Source organism: Rhinolophus sinicus, linkage group LG03 (assembly GCF_036562045.2).
Source record: "Rhinolophus sinicus isolate RSC01 linkage group LG03, ASM3656204v1, whole genome shotgun sequence".
NCBI classification, from domain to species: Eukaryota; Metazoa; Chordata; class Mammalia; order Chiroptera; family Rhinolophidae; genus Rhinolophus; species Rhinolophus sinicus.
In genome coordinates this window covers 173,871,137-173,897,069 of record NC_133753.1, presented here as the reverse complement: position 1 = coordinate 173,897,069, position 25,933 = coordinate 173,871,137, and the positions used below count along the sequence as shown (strand labels likewise).

The 25,933-nt window shown below is 36.4% G+C and overlaps 1 protein-coding gene across 4 annotated transcripts in view; it reads right to left on the bottom strand.

Annotated features, from left to right (window-relative positions):
- Nucleotides 1-23,647, bottom strand: part of RICTOR (RPTOR independent companion of MTOR complex 2) — a 105,707-nt gene extending 82,060 nt beyond the window's left edge. For 2 of the 4 annotated variants that reach the window (XM_019737220.2, XM_019737219.2), the window contains exons 1-2: nucleotides 23,530-23,646; nucleotides 23,313-23,360 (exon numbers count right to left, since the gene is read on the bottom strand). In XM_019737220.2, the coding sequence (XP_019592779.1) occupies nucleotides 23,313-23,360; nucleotides 23,530-23,578 (97 nt within the window). In that variant the 5' untranslated portion in view covers nucleotides 23,579-23,646. Of the gene's footprint in view, nucleotides 1-6,964; nucleotides 6,984-23,312; nucleotides 23,361-23,529 lie in introns of those variants that run through there. The other 2 variants (XM_074328978.1, XM_019737221.2) reach the window with 2 other exon arrangements.
- Nucleotides 23,648-25,933: the final 2,286 nt, after the last annotated feature.

Below are 25,933 nucleotides of genomic sequence, written 5' to 3'. Positions count from 1 at the left end.
TCATCATCTCCCAAACTCCATCGCAGGTGTCTAGGCCATCATCCCACTAATGTTCCCCTCATCTTTACTATTTGCCCAATGCAAGAGCTTTTTCTCAGCTTTTCAAACTCCCTGTCTTGTCTGATGCTAACAAATGCCACCGTCTCTACTTTGGTTCCTATAATTACTCTCTTGGTCCTCTTCATTTCTCACTGTTCCCGTGTCTCCTTTAAAGGTTTGTATTTCCCCCTCCTGTTTCATTCCCTTTAGCATTACCTGAAGTTCTATCCACTGCCCTCAGATTTCCCTTTTGACTGTCTCCACAACTTTAACATATTCAATTTTAATCTTAAATAGACACCGCTTCAAATATTCAATTCTATACTTTATCTTCAACTAAAGCAACACATCTCAATCTACGTTTGGTGGTCTATGTACCTCAAATTCAATGTGTCTTGTAGTTAAATTAATTCACCCTTTAAAAACATTCCAAAATTTCCTTCTTCAGGCAACAGTAATATTATCTAAACTAGGAAATTAGGAACTTATATCTGGGTAGTCACCAAATATTATTGAGACATCTTAGTATATGTATCTCAAGCACCTCTTATATGGACTATATCACAACTGTTCCTGTTTTGATACACTACTAAGTGCTTTGCAGATATTACTGTATTTAGCATTCTATTTATGATTATTAATGTCTAAGTAAAATCATTTATATACATCAAAGAAGACACAGCTCACCTAATATTCTCAAAACAAAAACATATTGACTAATCTGGAGTTCCGAGTATGAATGGAAACATGATAAATTAAGCTTTTCCATGAGTCCTGGTCAATGATGATCTTAATCAGGCAAAAATACACTAATACACAATTAATTTGTCCAGGTGTAAACAGGTCCTCTAATCACAAATTTACTACTTATTTTCTCTACATTTCACTAGAGCATCCATAAATAACTGCATTAATACCAACAATCAAAATAGAAAATTTACAAATGCTCTTTGAATTTAACCTTTAAAAGCTCTGAACTATTTAAAACCAACATAATGCATTTCTTTGGTTATATGATGTATGAACAGGAAGTCTGAATATGATCCATTAACTGCCAATATTTTTATATTTATTTATGCATTCCAACAGTACTTTTGAGACATATTTGTTTTACATACTTCTACTGTAGGACCACGATCCTTCATCTGAAATCTTGTGGTTAGATAGGTTTAGGAATTCAAAATTTTTTATTTTAAAATGTAATATAGCACAGATTTAACATCCCCAGCAGGATTAGGAGCAGCTTTGCATATTCACATACAATAATATTTTTTAGGTGAAACATGTGAGTACACACATTGAGACAATACGAAGTCTGGTAAGGTTTTCCTGCCTAATGAGTTTAGGTCAGATTAGGTTTTGTCAGGTCAAATTATTGATGGAAATAGCTTTCATTTTCAAAATTTTGGGGTTTTCAAAGTTGTGGATAAAAGACTGCGGGCCTGTACAATTAAAAAAGAATTCCAGATCCTGTACTCTTTTCTACAAAACTGTTATTGAAAGTGTCACTTTTTCAATTCTCCCAATGACACAAAATATGTGACAATATTGAAGTATAAATGTAGATCTCCTTATTCAAGTCAAAGTTTAATAAGAAATAAACCATATAATTCCAAAAATAAGTGTTTGTCAGCACAGAGAATTTAACCTCCAACAAATATTTTTCTACCAATTCAAAATAAAAAATTGTTTACAATAAAAATACTAGTGGAAAAAGGACTTCCAGCCTTTAGAGCAACCACCTGGCTACCAAAGTATATCTGTGAACTACCAACACGGGTACCACATGGGAGCATATCAGAAATGCAGAATTGGGGGCCTTCCCAATACCTACTGAATCTGACTCTTCATTAAAACAAGATCCTCAGGTGCTTCATTTGTACATTTATACAGAAGAAAGTTAACCTAACAGGCCTTACTGCTTTTCCTTAAAAAGCCCTGCTTACAAGGCTGGCCTTTGGCTGGCATCTGAAAACAGATTTGGGGAGGGTTCTCACCACCCTAACTGGTAAAAGGGGCTCACTGGGCTTGAACTGACTATAGACACAATATGGTTTATATTGAACACCTACCTGCTTTTCTTTTTTGAGTCTGGAATTTTTGAGCCAGGCTGAGGCTGCCTACTTATCAAGTCGTCAATAAAAACCCTGGGTGTGGAGTCTCTAATGAACTTCCCTGATGGACAATATCTCATGTGTTGTCACTATTCATTGCTGGGGAGAATGCAGCGTGTCCTGTGTAAACCCACTGGGAGAAGAGAATAGAATCTTATGCCTGGTTTGCCCCAGATTTCACCTCATGTACCTTTTCTCTTTGATTTTGCTTTGTATCCTTTTGCCATAATGAGTCCTCCTATCAAATTATCGAACTTGGGGGTGGCCTTGGGGACCTCCAACACCACGTTGAAGTTTGAGAAGAACTGCTCTAGAGTTCAGTGCAGGACTTGAGGACTGGGCTAATGCTCGGTCCAGGGCAAGACAAGGAACCCATCATACATAAAGTCAGACCTTGGGAAAGAACACACCCTAGGTAAAAGTGTAAATTAGAAGAACACTCATCTAACAGAGGCACATAGCAAAGAAAAGCAGCTCTGGGTAAAGTTGAAAACAAAACAAATAAAAAGAAGACTTCTCTGAGACTGTGAAGTCATCGCATGTGGCTTTGGAACCTAGATGTAGTCTTTTGAATGAACGTGATAGTCCCAGGCAGCAAGCAGAAGCAAATTCAACCATCAAGCCCCACTCACCCAACTCACTCACCCAACCAGGTAAGCCACCCTTAGCCTAGGTAACCTATCAAGTTTAAGTACACAAGCAAAAATCACACACGCAGAAGAAAACATGAAAATAAACCACTATAAACAGAAACAATAAACAAACAATCTAAAACGACTTTAAATAATACAATTATCATGTATATGTGTGTATATATATATAGATATATATATGTAAATATATATCTATATCTATATCTATATCTATATCTATATACACACACAATAAAATAGCAATTATGTTTTACTTTTCTAAAGTAGGGAGGGTTAGCAAACTTGTTCCATAAAGGGTCAGACTGCAAATATTTTAGTCTTTGAAGGCCATACAATCTCTGTCGCAACTACCTAACTCAGCAATTGTAGCACCAAAGCAGCCATAGACAATACTTAAATGAGCAGGGCTATGTCCCAATAAAACTATTTACAAATGCTGCATTTGTAAGCCATATTTGCAAGATTTGCAAGCCATAACTTGTAAACCTCTGGTACAAAGGAAATAAATGATTAAAAATATGATTCAAGAAAACATTATTTTTAAAAAGTTCTAAGCATCTTGAAATAAACAGATGACTGAAATAAAAAACCAATGGAGGTATAAACAGAATAAACACAGCTGAGGAGAGAATTAATGAACTGATACATCTGACGATATCATACAGAATGTGGCCCCCAAGAGAAAAGGAGGTGAAATACATGCACGACTTTAACCATCAAGAAAGATAATGAGACAGTCTCACATGCATTTAGTAAGAATTCCTAAAGAAAATAAGAGAAAATGAAGGATACAAGACTCAAAAACTCAAAGACTGAGAATTTTTCATAATTGTTCAAGGACAATTATTTCAAGGACATGAAATGCTTAGAATCAGGATGTCCAATGAATCCCAAAGTAGGGCAAATAACCATTTAAATACACTTTATTCAAAATGTTTAGGACCAAAGCAAAAAGAAATTGTTAATACAAACAAAAAAGACAGAGTATCCAGAGAGAAAAGCAATTCAATGAACAGTTTACCTTTTTTTAAACACATATAAAATTAAATCAAATGTGAGTGAACCTTGTGTGAATCCTGACTCAAAATAATATCTGTAAGACAATCAGGAAAATTTGAAAACTAAATGAATATTAGATGATATCAAGATATTGATGTTAATTTACTTAGTTGTATTAATGGCACTGCAGTCATATATTTCAGAAGTCCTTCTCCTTGGAGATACATACTGATGTATTTACAAATGAAATAACATATGCCTGGGATCTGCTTTAAAATTATAAATCAGAGAAGGAGGAAAATATACAGATGAAATAAGACTCCCCCATATGTTTATAATGGTTACAGTGGTGTGAAGAATACATGAGGATTCCTTATGCTTTTTCTATACTTATGCATGTGTATGCTTGAAATTTTTATAAAGTATTTTTAATATGTCTGATAATATGAAGTGTTCAAAAAAGTATGAATCAAGAGCAACTCTTACATATTGCTACTATAAGATATATGTGTGTGTGTATAAATACAAAATTATGTAAGCAGTAATTCTACACCAACTTATATAACCTAGAGAAATTTGAGTATGAGTACCAGGATATACGTATGAGACGAAGTAAAATCCATTGTTTATAATAACAAGAAACTACAAACAACCCAAATGTCCATGATCAAAAGAATGGATAAATAACTACTATTTATATTATTAATAAAATTATTACTTATATGCCCTCTGAGTTTTCATCTAAGTACTTGTCAGACACTGTGCTAGTGTCCTTAAACCAATTTTCTCATTTAACACTTACAACAACCTTGCAAGATGCACATTGTATCCCTATTCACAAATAAGAAAACTTAGGCTCAGACAATTAAATAGCAAGTCAGATTATTCCCCTGCAAATTATGGAGAAAGAATTTGAATTTAGATCTTCCTTACTACTAACTAAGTTTTCATTTCACAGTAATAATTATGGCTGCATATTTTCAAAACAGGAATGATATGCCAATCTTATAAAGCAAAATAGCTTCAATTTATATTTATATATCTTAATTTCACAATATTACAAAAGTAAACTGTAGTTAATCCAGACCTGTACAAATTACTAATAAGGTCTGAAATAATATTGTTTCACATAATTTGTAATTCTTAATTTATGCACGCATGTGTGTTAACATACAATAAAACCAATGGAGGGAGGAGGGAATATTCTGACTAATTTATCTCAAGTAATCTTCTTAATATTGTCATCAGTCACCTCAAAATACATTAACAGCTGATCTACCTTTTGTATATAGGGGGCCCTCTTTTTTTTTTTTTTAAAGCCTCACTGCATTAAGTGATCTCTAAAGTTTCTGTCAACTCTAAACTCTAAGCGCTTATTCAGCTTTAGCCTTAAGGTTCCACCCAGTAACATTCAACTACACTACTCCGTAACCCATGAATCCCCTTCTTTCCTGCAAAGCTTGGCTTACTAAAAATGCTCAGTTCAAATCAAGTGATAAATATCAAAGAAATATTATCAGTTAAGAATCGCATGCATGCTACTTCTAGCAATTGAACTTACACAACACGTTAGAGTGTTCAATTCAGTGTTGCGATTACACCCAAATACTTTCATCCAAAATTAGTTTTGAAAGGCAGATCACTAGTCAAAAATTTTCATAATCTTTCTCTTATTTATTTTAGGCTATTACGATGCCTCTGGTGCACCTAACCATACTTTCTCTGGGAAATGCTAACAGTAAAAAACAATAATACAATTTAATAAACAATTAATCTTCCTTCTCTTTTTGCTAAAAGGGCAAAACATCCCTCAATCAACAAACCCAAACCCAGACATTATACAATTATATTTGTTATGGCAAAACAGGCCTAATGTCAACGCTAGTGCTGCTGGGAACACTACACTGATGACACACTGAGGATTATGAAGCCTCAGTGTCTGTCACTCAAGGAAAAAAGTGTCACGATCCCTGAGCGACCTCCGCCACAGCACATACATCCATTTGCCAACCCGAAAGTATGATTTTACTTTACCAAAGGCACAAATATGCATATGCTATAACTTCCTCTAAAAATATTCAGGACCCAGAACATCAAGTAATACATAAAAATAAATATTTATTGTATTAAATAAATGTTCATCCACAGAATTAAAAAGCAAAATTATGTAAAATTTAAAGGCTTTTAGCTTCAACAACCAGCTGAAAATATAGATGCTAAAAGAGAACAGATTACAGGGACCTCATTCACTTAAAAAAAAAAAAAAAAGAGACATCCAAACAATAATTTTAAAAATATGCAAATGAATGTTGTGATATGAGGGAAGATTTTCCACCAAAACTTGCCTATTAGCCATTCAGCTTGTAACAGTGCATATTCAGAATGAAAAATTTAAAACATTAAAAAAATAAAGGTAACATTAATTTCACCATTCTACTACTTTCCCTACTTCTCTATACTTCCAGCGATAGAGTCAGTGTCTACATGAAAGCATCCAGCAGCACCAGGAAAGTACAGCGGCTACGTAAGGCTCAGAACTCCCTGCTCGGCTTCTGCTTGTCAGTCAACCTGAACTACTATCCATCCAGTGCACATTTTTTGAACGGCATGCAACTAACTGGAGCTTCTTTAAGAGCAAGGTCTGATTTATCTTGTAACCTCAACTCTGAAATTTCAGAAAACTTAGCAGAATACTCTGCCTATGGTAGACAATAATTAATGGAATGAATGAATACAGCAGTTCCACTCACAGTGACAAAGAATTGTCATTAAATAATGATAGCTCAGGTATTATCTGGTAACTCAAATATTAAAATAATTAGGGTTAGACGTACATAGTTTACAGAGAAGTGACATTTAATACAGACATCATTTCTACAATGTTGGTTTTGCTGCCTTCTCCTCTTGACGATGACACTTAAATCTCATGTGATTCAAACTGGATATAAAGTGAAAAGATTAGTTCATTCACTTATTCAATTAACATTGATTTAGTGACATGTGCCATACAGAGCCCTCCAGGGGCTACAGTCCATTCCCCACAGAGCAGCCAGAGTGATCTCTCTAAATAAATCAGATAATGTCACTCTCCTGCTTAAAACCTTTTAACGGTTTCCCCTTTGCAAACATACCACAATCTCCAAGTTATTACTTGCCTACCTCTCTTGTCTCATATTCTCCATTCTCCCTCATGAAGCACTAGCCATACTGGTTCTTTCCTATCTCTGAGCCTCTGTACTATATGTTCTTTCTACTTGGAAGACTTTCCCCCACCTCTTCACTTGGTGCCTTCTGGCTAGTCCTGTTATCAACTAAAAATATCACTGCCTCAGGGAACCTTTCACTGACAATGTCCCCAACCACCACTCAGCTCTCTTTCACATACCCAATTTTGTATTATTCAGAGAAGTTATTATTACTTAAAATTCTGTATTCATGTGTTTATTGTCTGCATTCTCCCCACTAGAGTATAAACAATTCAAGGGCAGAGACTTAATTTTTTTTCACCACTGAATCACCAGCAGAAGAATAATACCTAGACACATAGTAAAGGTCAATAAATATTTGTTAACTGTGAACAAATTATAGCAATATTATAAGAAAAGTAACATAATATACTATAGAGGCTCAAAGAAGGAAGATGCTGAATGCTGCTGGGAAATAAAGATTGCCTTTGTGAAAAACTTGTTGCTGGCTACAATGAAGAGAGATCAGGAAAGGGCAGAACTAAAATAGGGAGAGTAGTTAAATGTAATGAAATGAGGGCCTGAATAAAGGCATGGCAACAGAAATGGAAAACAAAACAAAACAGATTTAACAGGCATTTCAGAGATACAATCATCATCTTCTGGGTTGTACATTTGATGTGTAAAATAAGGACAACGAATAAGGCTAGAATGTCTCCTGGGTGTCTGATTTGGCCCCATTAAAGTATTGCTCTTAACCCAGATGGGAAATACGGAAAGATTTTTAGAATACGGTAATTAGTAAGTTTGAAACAGAAAAGCTTGATATACATGAGTACATCGTTAAGATGCTGAGTAAGCAGTGAAAAACTTGGTCTGGAGCCCTCAAGCTAAAACATAAATTTGATAGTCATTTAAATAGCTAATAAATACTTATCAAGCATAATACAATGTGCTGGGGCTGTTCTAGGCACTGGGGATACAATGATAAACAAAAGAAAGTGCTTGTCCTCATAAAACTAATATTCTAGGGAGACAATAAATAATATTGTAATGGCAGTAGTGACAAGGGCTATGGAAGCAAATACAGTACAAAGTAATAAAAAGTGATGGAGATGAGGCTACTTTAGGTAGAATGATCAGAAAAGGCCTCACGGACTGATATTTGAACAGAGAATTAAATAAAGTAAGGGAGCAAAACTGCAAATATTGGGGGAAGAACAATCCAGACAGAATGCAGCAGACGTACAAAGGCCCTGAAAAGAGCATATGAGTAGACATGAATGGCACAGAGGCTGTTCTGCCAAATAAGTAGAGTGAGTAAGAAGAAAAGCAGCTCTGAGAATAGCTGTAGAGGTAGCCAGGGACTAGATTATAATGGCAGTCATCATCACAAATAATGGTAGTATATTTTGTAGAAAAATTATGTTGTCATACACATTCTAATATTTAACACAGTGCTGAGAATATGGCCGGTGCTCGACTGATTTTTTTTTCAAATTAATGAGTGAATAAATCAATGAATTAATGAATTCCCATTATATTTGACATTTCCCAAACTCCAATTCATCCCCAAAGGACAAACCAAGTAGCAATTTAAAGGACTGTATTATTATAAGCTTTAGCAATCTTCAGAAGCAGAATTTTTAAAATGTTTTGAACAGTAACATTACCACTGGATCAAGTACATGCCTTTCCAAGGGGACTGCTCAGAAGGTAACACCATCTACTTCAAAGTATACAAAATTTCCAGACTGTCTGCTAAAACAACGCTTCATTTGATGAACCCTTCATATTTTATGACGTTTTAATAACTAAAATATCACTTCAGACCAAGTTCTGATCATGTTGGATAGCCAACAGTTTACCACACTCCTTCAGCTCTACTCTAGGAAAAATCATGTACAACAGCTAGAAAAAGAAAAAAGATGATATGACAGTATGCACAAAAACAATTGTAATATAATTCTGAAAAACGTGGATAAAAATGTATATTTACTACATTTTGTCATTCATAATTAATAAAATCAAACAATCACTCAAAATTTACCACTAAAAACAAGTATTCTTTTGGTTGCTAATAATCCATACTGAATTTAAATCTGCTCAGTGAAATAAATAGTCTAGACTCAGAATCAGCAAGGATCTCCCAAGGTTATTAAATCTTCTCACCTTAAAAGAACTCCAAATTAATTATTTTCCATACTTCCAAAGAGTAAATGCATACAAATTTAAAACATTTTGAGAATTTAAAACGAAATACTAACATTTTAAAAATTATTAACATTTAGAAAATGCACTTCAGGAACTTCTTCACTTTCAGTATAGTAGAATATTTTGTTTCACTTTCATATTCACTCTTTCTTTTGCATACTGAAATAAGTACAATGTTCTTTATTCTACTAATCTATGCTAAGCACATGTTGCCAAATTGCTTTCAAGTAAGTATTTAATCAATTTCCTATGTAATACTCAGTTCTAATTTCTTGGGGACAAACACCAAGAGATGGGCAATGAAATCTTGTTCTATCAAGGATTACCAACTCTCAGGAGGGAAAAACTAAAATTCAATGAAGGATTAAGTTAAAAAAAAACAACACCTTTAACAATGACATTTTAAGTCCAATAACATAAAACACGATCACGTACAGCAAAAGAAAAATGTAGTACATTTCTATAGAATGTCTTATTGTTGAGATCTTAAGAAAAGAATCAAACATTTAAACATGTATGCTTTTTGAAGGAGAAGCATCTCTATTTTGTACTTTTAACAACTTTTCAACTTTGATGTATATTTAAAACTACATGTTATAAATTTAACATAGTAACACATATTGATATTACCACATAAGCATGCTATTGTCCACATGAGCATATTATTGAAGAGAGGACCAAGTACCCTGTTTCCCGAAAATAAGAGCTAGCCGGACAATCAGCTCTAATGTGTCTTTTGGAGCAAAAATTAATGTAAGACCTGGTTTTATTTTACTATAAGACCGGGTTAATATAATACATAATATAATATAATATAGTATAATATAGTACAATATAGTATAGTGTAATATGATATAATACCTGGTCTTAATTTTTATCCAAAAGACGCATTAGAGCCGACTGTCTGGTAGGTCTTATTTTCGGGAAACACGGTAATGTTTATCATCCTCCCTTTTTGTCTATAGAAATTCTATACCCGGGCCAGCCCAGTGGCTCAGGCAGTTGGAGCTCCATGCTCCTAACGCCACAGGCTGCCGGTTCAATACCCACATGGACCAGTGGGCTCTCAACCAGAAGGTTGCGGGTTCGACTCCTCAACTCCCGCAAGGGATGGTGGGCTCCGCCCCCTGCAACTAGACCTGGAGCTAAATGGCGCGCTCCACAACTAAGGTTGAAAGGACAACTTGACTCGGAAAAGTCCTAGAAGTACACACTGTCCCCAATAAAGTCCTGTTCTCCCTCCCCAATAAATAAATAAATAATAAAATAAAATAAACTACTCTTTAAAAAATATATGTATTAAAAAAAAGAAATTCTATACCAATTTTGGTATCCTTCCAGCAATTAATTAGATTAATAAAAACTTTTATTGGACTGGACATCTTATTTTTCCAACTTTCTTTCTAATTGTAGCTTTGAACTCTTTATGGTGACCTGATTATGCTTCCTTTTCGTTAGAGTCATTAAGAAAAAAAAATTACCTATCTAGATGTGATAACTGGCTAAAACCTATTAAAAGGTCAAGCTGAAGAGGAAAACGATACAGATATTCAGAAAATTATTTAAAAATTTTAAAGAAAGTTGGAATTAGTGTAATTCCACTCTATCCACTCATACAAATCTATTGCCCATCCAAAGGGAAAGAATTCTTCCACATCATGACACACCTGACACACTTAAGCAGACTTGGATTAAAGTAACTTTAATTCTACATACAACACGGTGATGCACCGTAACATTGGTCATACAAAGTCAGGTACAAAAGAATATATACTGTATGGGTACATTATATAAAGTTCAAAAACAGGCAAAACTAATCTATCATGTCAGAAGTCAGAGTAGTGGTGTCCTTGGGAGGGGAAGTAGTACCTGGAAAGACAGACTGGGAGCTCCGAGGGTACTGCAATATTCTAATTTGTGATCTGAGTTCTGATTATCCATGTATTCAGTTTGTCAAAATTCACAGAACTGTACACTTATGACAAGCATTCTTTTGGATCTAAGTTTTCTTCCAGAACATTTGAAAAATAATATTCACTGCTTTCTCACTGTACTATGTATTTTAACATGTAAAAAGAGAAGAGGGTCTGACGTCCCCAGTTTTCAAGAGCCTCAAAACTTATCCCAACCCTACAAATCCAACATAAATACTAAATTCTACATCCTTATTACTCCTCTCTCAGTAAAATATTTCATGCCTTTATTCATGCCCCATTCCCCTTGATTGAACCACATACTAATCAAAGTTGAAATAATGCCTCACTTGCATTTATTTTTTCCAGCTCTCCCTTCTCTCATCTCCTTTGCTTTAACTGACCCACATAAAGAGCACCTAATATTTACTTATTTTTATCTATGTGCCAAAACTGTGGTAAGTATTTTACAAACATTTCATTCACTCCTCAAATTAAGTGTTATCTCTAATAGAGATGAGAAAATATGCTCAGAAAAGGGAACTTGTCCAAAGTCGAAAACTTGTAAAAGGCAGGCTCAAGATTCAAATCCAGATCTGGCTCCAAAGCCCATATTCTTAGCTCTAGTGCTAAACTGTCTCTGTATCATGCAATTAGTATGTTATTAAATGTTACTTTGTCCATATTAGTCATGTTTTATCTATTTTATATAATTCTACTATCCAGATTGTGTACAAATACACCAACTTACCAAGTCATATCTCATCTACCTTGAACTATGCTAAAGTAATTACCTACTTGGAAAACAACTAGGATATAAAAATAAGCACTTCAAAAAAACGACAATAAAAATTCAAAGTATGCATCATCACCAATTTATTCACTACAGGTCATACATATTATTGACATAAAGCCACCTTAATTCCTTATAATGAAACCCATTCATCTTTATTTTCCGTATATATTAACAAGTTGTTATATAGTTTTCATTTTCTAGCACAGTAAAAGTAAAAAATAATTAAAAGACTGCTAAATATAGGAACAATAATTGCAATATGAAGTGATAGCTGAGAGCAGTGAAACAACACATAAGATTAAAAAGAGCAGTCCAATGTTACATAGGATAGTAATAAACACAATAATCGATATCATGACCCTAACCAAAGAGAAAAAGTTAAAATATAGTTGACATGTTCTTCAGAAAGGAGAGAAATATATCATAGTTCTAGAAATCATTTTACCCCAAATGTTTAAAATGTACATTTCAGAGCTCAGCCGGGAGGTAACTTGCTCCTTGAGGGCTCCAAATCAACAAAAAGTCCAATATACACAAAAAAAAGTACAATATACACAATACTTATTAGTTACTACTTATTCCAGCAACATGACTTATCTACTATTGTCCTTGTTTTTAGAAAGATTGCAAAGGACTGAAAGCAGAGGTTTTAAAGTAAAAAACAACGATGGGATCTGAATCCTACCTCCCTCTTACTGCCAATAGGACCTTGGGCTAGTTAGGCAGCCCCTGGGCCCTACCCTCCTCATCAGTTACACAGGGATATTAATAAATATGTCCTAGGTATGTAAGAAGATTCAATTAGGTAATTTAAGAAATGTTTTGTAACACAGCCCCCAACATATAACAAGGTTCTAAACATGGTAGCTGCTGAAATTTTTTGTAATCAAAGACCATGTCTTGGGGTGGCCATTTGCTCAGTTGGTTGGAGTGCGATGCTGGCAGCATGAAAGCGGCTGGTTTGATCCCCACATGGACTACTGTGAGCTGTGCCCTTCTTAAAAAAAAAAAAAAAGGACTATGTCTTAAACATCTAGCAACCAGAACAACGCTGGACACAGTAGTGGTACTCAATAATTACTTGATGACCAGCCTATGAAAGGAGAGGAAAAGGGTAAGAGTCTCTCTCTAGCAGCATATGGCAGTGCACAACCTGATTACACCTACTACTTTTTATTTGTAAATAATTATAAAAGAATGAAAGAATTGTTTCTAAAAAAGAAGATTTGTTTTGAATGAGAGTTCTAATAAAATAATTTCTGAAGTAGCTTCTAAATATGCTTAAAAATAGACCTAATACTTATATACACACATATTTCCCCCTAATCCACTCATATTCAAGTACCCCAGATAAACATTTAGTGGCAACGTAATTGTGTATTTTAAAAATAACTACACTTTTTCTCTGTGATACCTTTACAATATATAAACAATTATTGATGTAAGTGAAAAAATATTGCTAGGACTCAAAAGTAAAGTCTAAACTTTTTAAATAAGACAACTATTAGAAGAAATAATAAGATAGCAAAAGGCAACTGCAACAGTTTATCCAAATATCTTAATCTTCTCTTTTTCATTTCCTTTTAAAAATAACTAGCATCTTTTAAAATGTCTTCCATTTTGCTAAGTAAAAACAATAATATATATTTATGTATTCAAAACAATGTTGTAAAATGAATACACAATGCTAAATTCTCCCCTAACAAAGGAGAAAAAGGCTATTTTAAGGTTCTTATTAAAATATATAAAGTGATTTAAATATTTTAAGACTATGCTAATCTAAAATTTAACTCATTCAACTTATAAAATTCCATATTAAAAATTCTTATGACATATGAAATCTCATGACATAAAAATTAATACAACCTGCTTTGTACCAAGTTATGCCATTCAAAAATAACACTAGAAATTATAACCTAAGTAATAAAACCACAAGTCATTCTAAATAAACAAGGTAGGAAGTACCTATTTGTATTTAAATATTCCATTATCATGATTTTATACTAATACCACATGTGACAGATAGGATTGAAAACTTATCTACAACACATGTGCTAAATAATACATTCCACAATATTCCACTTGCCACCCGGTCACACACACAGAAATTGCCACATAGCTAAATGTTCCAGTTCACAGCTCACCTACCTCCAACCACTGGAGTCTTCTCACTCTTTCTGCAACTCTATCCCCCTCAGTTTCCTTTTTTCTTTTTTTTTCCTTGGGGGTAGAGGGTGGTGGTGACGGTGGAGTGGTTAAGGTTAGGGAGTGTATTATAGGAATTATGAGTAGAAAAAAATAGGGCAATTAAAAGCTTTAGTATATGAAGGATGAACAGTAAGCATGGAAATAATTAGCAATACTGTTTTAAGATGGGATTTCTCAAAGTATGAAACTACTGATAAAAATATATATGTGCACACATCTAAAAACAGTTAAATACACTTTTATCTGGCAAGCTGTTCCTTCTTCATCACTAAAAGTAAATTACTTGGCAATCTTCTTTGTTTACAGCTTCTGTGTCTCTTTACTCTTTATGTAAGAAACACATGAAACTACACTGGATTGTGAACAAAATTACTAAAATTCCTGCAAGTGGCAGTTCAACTCTCATTTTGCTGCTTTAATAGAGCAATAATTTCCCCAAACATTGTTTATCCATCACCCAAAAAACTAGAGGCCTGGGTAGGGTATCTAGATTTGGCAATGAAACATTCCATGTTTTTCAGGATAATCTTAATTTCAAATATTTCATATCACTGTCAGGCCACATGTTTGATTTTAGACATCAGAAAATATAGTCATTTCAGTGTTAAAAGTAACAAAAACATTAACCATCCCATTTATAGTCTCTATTTCCAAACTGCATACATCTATTATACAAATAAGTTTGATAACAAACTTACAGAGCCTTTTGAACATGCGGTATTAATGAAGGGCAGAGGAGACACATAACTACAAAACAATGGAAGAAAATCATTTATGCTTGGGTTTGGAATGCAGCCAAGCATTTATGTACTCATAATCAGAAGCACACAATTACTTCCAAATATGTCTAAAATCTCTCAGTCCAGTCCAGCATTGCCTTCAGAGGTCAGAAGAACCCTACCTTGAAATATAATCAATCCTCAGTAGTTAAGAGATTACAAAACACATCACCAACTTTTCCCTAACATTTTCTTCCAAAACTGAATATGCCAGGGATATGTTAGTTCACAAAAATAAGTTACGATTTTTTTTTTAAAACACTGATCCAGAGCTCTAGTCAAGTGCTACCTTAAGCGAAGATCTTACAGGTGTCAGCACTTCTATGAGGTCTTCCCTCTAGGGCATTCCGTACCTTTCTTGCATTTTTCCTGAATTCCTCCAGCTTTTGATTCCTTCATAAAGATAACTGGCAGGGGCTTCAAATAGTACTGTCTTATACTACGTCCTAATACAAGCATATCCCAACTACAGTATAAATTCCTTCCTGATTTATAATAACACTTACCAACCTGATTATATAATATAGTCATCAAAAAGATTCTGACTGACATTAACAAACCACTACAAATCCAAATTCTTAAACATATTGGGGTACAAAATGGTAAAATAACTAAAGGAGTCAGATTCTTTTAAATCTTGGTAATTAAGGTTAGAACTCTTCTGTATTTCTTAGTAGACTCAGTTGACTCCTTACACAGAATATGTCTGAAGCCTCAGTATATCCTCAGTTTTATTATATTTTATATAAAAGTCATCATTACCAGGTACACCGTTCAATTTATGCAATGTCGGGCTACATGGCGATTTAAGAAGAATTTTAAGAATGTATTTAGGTTTAAGTTCTCTTTCAATCCCTATGACTTTGGACATATGAATGTTATATTTAGCTGGTTTTACATAATTATTTTCAATTTAGTTTGGTATCTGTATAATTTTGTAAGTACACTCATCATAAAGATACAATTTTAAAATAGCTATTCAGCTTTAACCTAGCTAGCCACACTAACAAAATAATCACAGATAATACAAAACAATGGATGATCCAAAAAGCACAGTCAACTCTCAATTATTCATATGTGTATTACCTAATAAATGAAGTGAACCTGTTTACTTCCACTATTTAATAGTATTTGCTTAGGGAAAAGAAATGATGCTAATAATTCAAATACAAAATTTCAGATACATCAATTTATTGTAAGGGAGGAAAGAATACAAAATCTTCCCAAGGCACGTATAAATAATGCTATTTAGATTATATATTTAGCACTCTTCCACCATTACTCCCCTTTTTATGAAGTACAGGTAACTGAGAGTGGACTGTATTTAGCTTGGTGACTGGGGTACAGATACACAGGCATGCAAACCATTCACTCACCCCACCGAGCTTTTCCCAGCCCTATTGGCAGTGGCCTGAGACCTGGGAGGGGAGGAGGCAGCAAGTCACTGCAGATGATCACTCACAAGGAAATTGAGAGTTGACTATAATTTACATTTAAAGTGCTATGAAACACCATCACTCCTACACGTATTCATTACTGTTTATGGGAACACTTCTCACAGTGATTTAACTAGGCTATAAATGCTTTCTCTTTAACCTTTCAGTATCTCAGAAACAAGGTGATATCTGAGAATCAAAGACAGAAAGCGAAAGTGCTACAAATGTAATGCAGCATGCATTTTAGGACATGAAGTCCAGAGAGGTTAAACAGCAGCCCCAAATCATCCTCAGATTAAAGGAAGGATAGAACAGTTCTCCAGACTCCAACTTCAATGCTACAGTCTCACAATCCCTTCAACCCAAAACTGTCCTCCTGGCTTCAGAGATCACCATCTTACTAATTTTCTTCTCTTCTGTTGGCCCCTTTTTTCATACTGATTCCTCCACTACGCTATACACTCTCATCAGTTTATCCTCTAACACTCATATCATCAGCTATTTCTCCATTTACATTCTTCCCTCTCAATGCCCTATGCAGAGAACAATCAGATTACAAGTTCACAACTATTAAAACTTCCATTGCAGTATTTGCTGCTACCTCTTACACATCTCTGACAGAGTCATTGACTTAAACGCAAAACGCAGAGCTCATTATCATCCCTTCCAAAATGATTTCTCCAGTTCATGGCACCATCAGGAATGCAAACTTAAAATGCCCTTTTACTTCTGCTCTCCTCGATCCAGTTCTGTACTATTCCTTTTCCAGCCTCTCCATTTTTTTCATATACTAAATACATCAGTTATTATACGGTAGGTAATGGGGAAGAAGCTAAAGATGCAGTGAAGGAAAAAGAACTGAACAAAAAACTTTAAATACATGATAGTTAGAAAGAAATAGAGATGTGGAAGAGTAAAGGAGAAGCAATGAGATGACTAGGAAGAATTTCCAGAAGTGGCATGTAACCTAGACCTTAAGCGAGAATTTCCATAAGTAGTAATGCAAATGGAACTCTAGGCAGAGGAAAAAACCTATGAAAGGTCAAGTGAATAGAAACTACATGCCATGTGCAAGGAATAACAAACACTCACCTTTAACTAAAGCAAAGATTCTCAAGCAGGGCCATAACACAATCTCCAAGGGGAAAGATGAGGAAAGGGAAGGTGGTTCTTTAAGCTAGCACTCTCCCCAATCCCTCTGAGAAGTACTGTGTATAAAGAAGGGATGGAATGTGTTACATAAGTGAACTATGCAGAGAAACAGATAAAATGAGAATAGCATGATTAATATAGTACAGAAAAAAATTCTGAAATAAATCATAAAAGGCCTTCAATGCCAAGCTAAGGAATTTGGACTTTATTCAGTGAGCAAAAATGAGCCAGTACAGCATGAGTGTGAGACTGTATGTGTGTTTTGTTGTTTTATTTAGGGGAATGACAAGATCAGCTCTAGATTTCAGGGACATAATCTTGGCAATCGTACAGCAGAGGGATTGAAAACAGGTGAGAGAAAAGATTTTACTATCATCCAAATGAGATAATGAGGATGTGAACTAGACCAAACAATGAGAGCAGGAGAGATTGGATTCAGTCGGTATTTCAGAGGCAAATTGGAGGAACTTGGCCACTGAACAGAGGATGAGCAGCAGGTCTCTAGCTTGAGTAACAGAGGGTGGTGGTGGTACCTCGGAAGTGAGAAGCAGGTATGCTACGGGTGCAACACTTTACACGTCACCACTTTGACATGATTACCAGACACAGATGCTAACATGTTCTACACGCTTAGAAGGAAGCGTCTAAATAAAAATGTAATTATCATAACCATCTCAATTCATGGATTTGTGAAGCCAAGAGTGAAAAGGCTGCTCAGGGAGGTAGCACCAGAAGTAGAGAGGAAAAGAAGACAAAAACAGAACCTCAGAGCTCATTTGCTTAAGGAGCTGGTAAACCAGCCAGTAAGAAAATCAGCAGCGTGAGAGGTAAAGAACCAGGAGATTATTTCACAGAAGTCAAACGAGGAAAGAGTTGCAAGAATAGCAATAGTAGCAGCCACAGTGCACAAGCTGCAGTTATTCACTCGCTAGCCCTGTGACCCTGGCAGAATTACTTACCTTCCAAGTTCAGTCCCTTGGAATTTCAAAGCCTATATCCTCAACTGTAAAATAGGGATAAGAGTACCTCAAAGAGCAGCTGAAGATTAAGTGAGAAAATATATTTTAGTGCCTAGAACAAAACTATCAATACTACTACTAATAGAATGAGGACTTAAAAATGCCAATTAATTTTGCATGAGGTTACCAGCGTTCTTTAAGAAACTATTTTCAGTACGGGGAAGAGTTGTGCTTGCAAGGCTACAAGTGTAGTGTTTAAAGGAAGAAAGCAGTGAAGATGAACTATTCTGTCTGTGGAGCCTATAGAAAAATACGGATTTTACAATCCTCGTCTTTACCTTTCCACATCTCCCACTATCAGCCCATGCCTAGTGTAGTATCTGATCCATATGGATACAACAAATGTTGCTGAACATGAGAAAAGTGAGCCAATAGGAAGGAAGACACGAAGAAGGAAGCGATATTTGCTTCTACAAAGAACTTTAGAGGATAAGTATTAGGAGCATAAAATTCCTTTTCAGCTTAGTCTTGGACAGGATCAGAGATTCTTTATTCTCTACCTCAGGGAAACAGAAGCTATGTATGGGTAAAATACAAAGAGAAGAAGACAAGCAAATTCACATTAGACAGCTTCTACCTTCTTAAGAAAGAAAATTCCCTGCAGAGTAGGATTCCCAAGTCAGTATGGAATCTGAAGAAAAAATTAGGTGCTTCCTCCATTCTGATATGCAACTTCATTTGTGCCCCTACATCCTAGCCTAGTTCCCCATCATCTCAGATTGTATCAGTAGCCTCCTAGGCAGCTCCTCTTCCTGCTGACTTTACCTCTCCACCTTTCCCAAGGTGTGGTATATTCTCTTGAGCCGATGTTTCCTTCCACTATGTCCATGATTATGAGACGTCAACCCCTCTGTAAAGCCTTCTCTGATCCTCTACCCACCAGTGAATCCTTCTCTGCTCAGGGCTACTTCTGGTCCTTGCACACTTTGATTACTCAATTTATTGTTCCATATTGCAATCACTTCTTTATGTCTGTTCCAGTAAACTTCTAAAATGGGAGTAACATCTTCCTCATCTTTATTCCTCCAGCACTCAATTCAGCATCTAGTATATAACAAGCATTCAGTCAATGTTTGCTTTGTCTAACAAGTGAGCAATTAAACAGCATGAGTTAATATCCTAACTAGAAGAAATCTGAAAACAAAAAGTTAGTGTTCAAGTCATTATTCAAAAAACCTTCCAACTTTTCTAACTATTAAACATCAACTAAGACAATCACTATTCTTAATTTTACTAATGGAAAAAAATATGTAACTCAATACTTTTATATTAACTCAAAAAATATGTAACTCAATAAATTATATTCTAATAGTTACATCTGAATATAAGTGTATACTGTGCTCAGAATTAACTTTGAATACAATAATTACATTATACTAGGAAGGGCTCACACAGGAAAAATACTGTGTCTTTTCAAGTTATGCTGTACCAGGAAGAGATGCACAACTGGATTGGTAAAAAATAGACTATCCTTGCAGTAGAAGCGGCTAAGGGAAGCATTTGGGTTTCAAAACAGATTTTGGATTGCAAAACAGAGAATGTATTTAATATCGATAGCAAGTATCAGGGACTTTCACAAATTAAACAGAGTCGTCAAAACAAAACCGAAAGCAACAATTACCAATAAGTGGACTACAACATCTACTGCAATGAAATTTCTAAACTAGATCAAAATTAATCCATCAACAATTTTTAATTGAAGCAGACTATGAATGAACCACAGCGCTAACACCACTACCAAAACCAAAGAACCTTAAAATTCTCCTGGGCCTCAAGACACTTGCAAGGCCAGCCAAGTTATTCCTATTACTAGGAAATTTTCTGGAGTCAGGGAGAAAAATTCTAAGGTTCTATAAAATAAAATACCACCTTTTACCTTATGTTCACTAATACATTGCTCTTTGCTTAGACCTAATTTACTGTTAATCTCCCATTACTTTTTTACAATTGCTATATTCAAGAACTCTACTGCCAACAAACTATATCCAATTTAATAGTATGTCTCAAAAAAATGAAAACTTTAATACCATAATTCTTTATTAACAAGTGTATAATATTCAAAACAATCATTTGAAATATTTTAAATGTGGTATAAATTATTTTGATTTCATAGTGTAGGAAGGCAACTAGCATTTTATTAACATCACTCACAGAGTATCATGTCCTATGCTGAATACTTCCATTAAGCACTAGCTCACTTACTTTTCACATTCTTAATAATCTTTTGAAGTTCGTTCTTGTTCTGTCCCTCTCTCTCCCCACCTTCCCTCTCTCTTTTTGAGATGAAGAAAGCAAGAGTTAAGCAAGGTCAAATAACTTGCCCCAAATCACCTAACTATTAAGTATCACAGCTGAATTACAACCCAGAACTATTTTACTTTACAATTTGTTCTTTTCCTAAAGGAATTACAATGACCATGACCTCCATTTTATAATGAACTTTGCTGGATACCTACACAATGAATTTCTCAAAGGTTGCATTAAAAAACATTAGGATGAGAGCAAACATTGCCTTACCATTAAAAAATATATATTATTTTTGGTTACCTAAACTTTATCTAAAACATACTGTAATCCAATCCACAAACAGCTGCCCTTCAGCTGCAACCCACACTGCCCCACAGTTCTCAAATTATTACTAAAGTTTAATTCCTCATGAACTTTTCTTCATGTTAGATCCACAAGCCTTCTTTTAACAATGAAATGTTTGTCAGAATAGCAATTTCTTAAACAATAGCATCACTATATAATGAATCTAACTCATATCACTTTATTTCTAAACTTCCTTAGCATTTAGGAATACAGTTCTCATATAACGTCTCACTCTTAGTTGTATATTGTTTTTGCAATCAGTTTCAATTGGTTCTGTGTATTTCATTCCAAACTGAAGTATATTTTGTCAGAGAAAGTAGAAATATCATTTTCTGCACTTTTTGTATTGCCTAGAAATGCCTATGGACATAGATAGGTGTTTACTAAATGCTCAGGGAATATTGCATTTTAAATAATAAACATACAGAGTTATCTGTGTACTTGAGGAAAATTGGAGTAAACCAAAGGCATCACATCAAATTTGTACTGTACATATAGCTCTTTCACAATCCAAAATTTTGACATCAACAAACTGTAACTTATTTCTAGCACCACATCCAGGCAGGTCTTTAATGCAGAAATTAGACTCAAGATCTATCTAATAAATGCTCTTTCACCTTCATCTAAAACATATATTCTCATATATAAATTAAATCACTAATAAACTACATTTGTTACAGAACTCAAATGCTAATTTTGGGCCTTGTGGGAATTCTGTTAGGAAATTTACTAGAAAATCTTTCCCCATATATTAATATATTTCATATACATTTCATGTTCATAACATGTGTGTTATATATAGTCAAGTTTCCAAACTATTACACAAAAGTCAAAAGCTTTACATCTTTCTACACTAATATTCAAACCCTATCTGCTGTAAAAAAGTTCCAATTTATAGCATTAATGATCTAATTCGTTGCCATTTCTATACTTAAGGCTTATTGTATTTTAGAAATTCTTCTGCCAGTAAAAGGACCTACTTCGCCCAAAAGTAAGGCCCTGAACTTTCAGAATAAATGTTACAAAAATGTACTCTGGTAGCTAAAGGAAAACTAGCCTTTTAGTTTATTAAACAGTAATTTTACATTATGATATACAAATTACAGAACGCGCACTATGGTTTAAATACAAAGATGAGCCTCAACAATGAGCCTGCATCTAACACTGTAGATAGATAATAGTCCATATGTCAAATACAACATAGGTTAAAATTAAAAAAAAAAAAAATTTATATAGAATATTTACAACCACTTTTTTAAAAACTGCCTGATGTGTTTTTCGAGTCTCAAAAAGGAAACTAATTCTGTACAGTTGAACCAGGTTATATTCTGAGCTAAGGCTGGTGTGAAATATGACTTCTTCGGAATCAGTAGACCAAATCCTGTTTACCGTGGAAGAGAAAAGAAAAACCCCGTAACACAACTACTACATCGTCAGAGACATATTGTCGAATAAACTCCAGTACGATGACTGAGAAGATATACTGGCCAGTAGCCGGATTAGATATTTAAAAATATAAGCGGGGTTTACCCATTTTCGAAGGTGTAAACAAACCCAGCGCCACTGCAGAAGGTAAACAATGAACCTGCAGCGAGGGTGAGGGGGCGGTCTTTGCCAACTACAATCCCAGCCGCCCGGGAAAGGGAAACAGGAGGGAAATACAGCGTAAATCAGATACTTAGCAGTATTCACCCGCTCTAGGTTTCACTACTGAGTTATCAATGCTACGGGTCCCCCAGGGCGGTGGGCAAAGAGACAACATTTCACGCAGTCAGCAAGAACCGAGCAGGTCCGGCTTCTGCTCTGGAGGACGGGGAAGGCAGGATGTGGTCGCTCTTCCCTCCGACATCCTCCGGCAACCTAAATAACAGCCTCTACCTCCCTCCGGCCGCCCCCAGGATTTGGCTGCACGAGCTCCGGGATAGGAGTAAAGCGTTTCCTTGGGGGTCCCCGGAATCCAGAGGGTCGCCGGCCGCGCCGAGTCCCGCTCGGTGTTCCCCGGCACCCACAGCACCCAGAGGCCCGGAGAAGAGCTCCGGGCGAGGGAAGCAGGCACTGGGAAGGGGGATGGGTCCTGGGAGGCGGCCCCGGGTAGGGCTCTGGCTCCCGCACCCCCACCGGTCCCGTGCGCAGCCCGCGCCTGTCCCCGGCCCCCAGACCCCGCTCCTTCCCAGCAGCGCGCCCTCGCCGGGGCCAGCGGCGCCCCGCGTTACCTCGGGTCAGATCCAGCGGGACGTTCTCCTCGCCGCTGTCATTCCGCCCTGCGCGAAATAGACACACAGACCCAATTAGGATTCGAGGGCAGGCCAGCGGCGGCAGACCTGGCTCCGGCCAGAGCCCCGCTTGCTCCCTCCGCCCAGGGCCAGGGGGAGGCAAGTGCCAGGGGTGGCGGGCGCCAAGCAGTGGGGATGAGGGCTGCAGCGAGCTTACCTCGTATTCGGAGATTCTTCAGCGAGCGGCCGCGGCCGATCGCCGCCATATTGACGGGTTTCAGTCACAACACCGGAAACCTCGCCCAATCGCGCGAGAACCCCTTCCCCTCCCCGCGCGCCTCACCCGCCCCCAGCAGCATCTCCCCCGCCCTTCCGCAGCGGCGGGCGGCGGGCGGTGGAGACTCCGCACCCCGCGCGCAGCGAGCTCCGTGCCGACTCGGTCTCGGTGGAGCGTGCGGTTGCGCGTCCTCGTTCGGGAACGAGAGGGCGCGCGGCGGCGCGCCTGACCCTCTGGGAGCACGTCTGCTGGGAGGGGACATTTCCCACGAGGGGAATCCCATTGATACGAGTTTACAGCTGGAGGATGCTTCTCCTCCAGCCGCCGCGGGAACCGTAGTCAAAACCGAAGCGAGCTGGGAGGAGGCCGGGATGTGGCCGGCTGACCACCTGCTGAAACCATCCTGCACGATTCTCATGCTTGCTTTCAAGCTCTGGGACAGACAGCCCCACGCCCCTTCCTAATACAGGAGTTAAAGTGATTTTTATAAAAAACGAAAACAAAACGCTGCGCACAGTTTTAACATAACTCAGTTCCCTTCCTAGAGTCCTTTTGCTCCCACCAAGTTAAGACGCACATAACAAAGTTTGTTTTCCACCCTCGTTCTCTGACCACCGAACTAAGCAGCCTCGCATTTGATCTTCAAAGCCACACTCGGCCGGTGTGCTACTAGTAAAAGTGGAAGTGGTCGGGTGGGGTTTTGTCTTGCTGGAATGCAGGGTGGTCGTCCCGGGCAGCGGATGGGATTGGTCCCGCGCGCGCACGGACGCCGGGAGGCTCGGGGAAGGGAAGTTTCCTCTCTGCCTGGAACTGAGCACCGGCTGCTGAGGGCTGTGTCCGGGTTTTCTGTCTGTGTATCTCCTACAAAAGTGGCTAATATAAATGTGGACAATTGCTAACTCTAGAGAGTTGAATTCTAGAAACTGCTTTAGCTGATTAATATATATACACCTCGCCCCTGACCCAGCAACTTTTTCTTAAACTAGATTAACTTTCAAGAGAGGGTGGGCGTTTTGTTGCCTCCTATTCCTCAACTCTTGTCTTTCTATTTCTCAACTCTTGTCTTTCTATTCCGTGAGACTGGAAGTTAATTGACACTGGAGAACTTGCCGTAACCACTTCTCTTTTCCCAGCTTCCTGTTAATGCAGTGTCCAGACAAATAAATGTTCAATATACGTATAATCAGTTAGTTGAGTAAATGCTCGGATTCCTTCTTTATTCCAAAGCTCTTGATGCTTTAAAAAAAAATTGGAGATACTAAAATTGGAAACACTTGACCCAAAGATTATGCAAATTATTGTAGCCATTAAAAATGACAATATAGTTCTAGCATACTTATAGGAGATAATGTTCATGATATTAAATCAAGCGAGAGATCACAAATTTCCCATTTCATAAATGTTTAAAATAATACAAAATTAAAAGTATCAGTACTTTATAAAATATTTTACATATCTGCGCACATAGAGAAAAGTCTGAAAAATATACATCAAAATGTTAACTGATTATTTTTCCCCTCAGTGGTGGAATTACATATATAGTTTTTGTTCTTGTTTACTTGTCTGTAATTTTAAAATATTCTCTGTTTGTATATTCCAGGTGCTTCCTGGGTCTGCAATCAGATGTCTCATGCTGATACTGCACTTAGATTCAAGGATACAATAGAATCAGAGTAATTTTAAAAAATATCTCCTGACATCACCAATACTAATTTCAGTAACAAATTTGCAACCTCTTTTCTAGCTTTTAAGCCTTTGTGCAAATGATTATAGTTACAGCCTAAGGGAGATATCACAAAACTTGAGGTCTGGCTAGGACATTAAAATTTTTGTATCTCATCTCTCCTTGCATCACATTTCACCATTTTAGAAAAGAAGAAGTCTATCAATGAAAAGTCTACCAGATTCTTACAATTGTTCCAACTCCAACCAACCCTTTTTATACTATTTTTCTTATCCCTGTCTATTCTAAATTAACTCCTTACTAATAAAATTTCATTTTCTTTTCTCTTTCAGTCTTTCATGAAAGTTGAGAACAATTGACCCACTTTTAAATTAGGTACATGAGAGCCTGAATCCAGTAGCCTTTCTTCTTTATAACTGTATGTTCATATTTAAAGATCATTATTCAATTAATCCATCTCTTCCAGAAGTAAGAAATCATCTTTCTCCAATCTTACAATGAAACTACTTTTTCCTCTGTTACGTCTCAGTCATTTGAGTAGCTGTGTTCTCCACATTTGCTCTTAAGGTGAATGGCATTTCTGGTAAAAAGAACAAGTTCTTAGTGTTTGCAAATAACACTCAACTAGGAAGCAGGAGTTTAGGTAAATTTTAGTAAGGA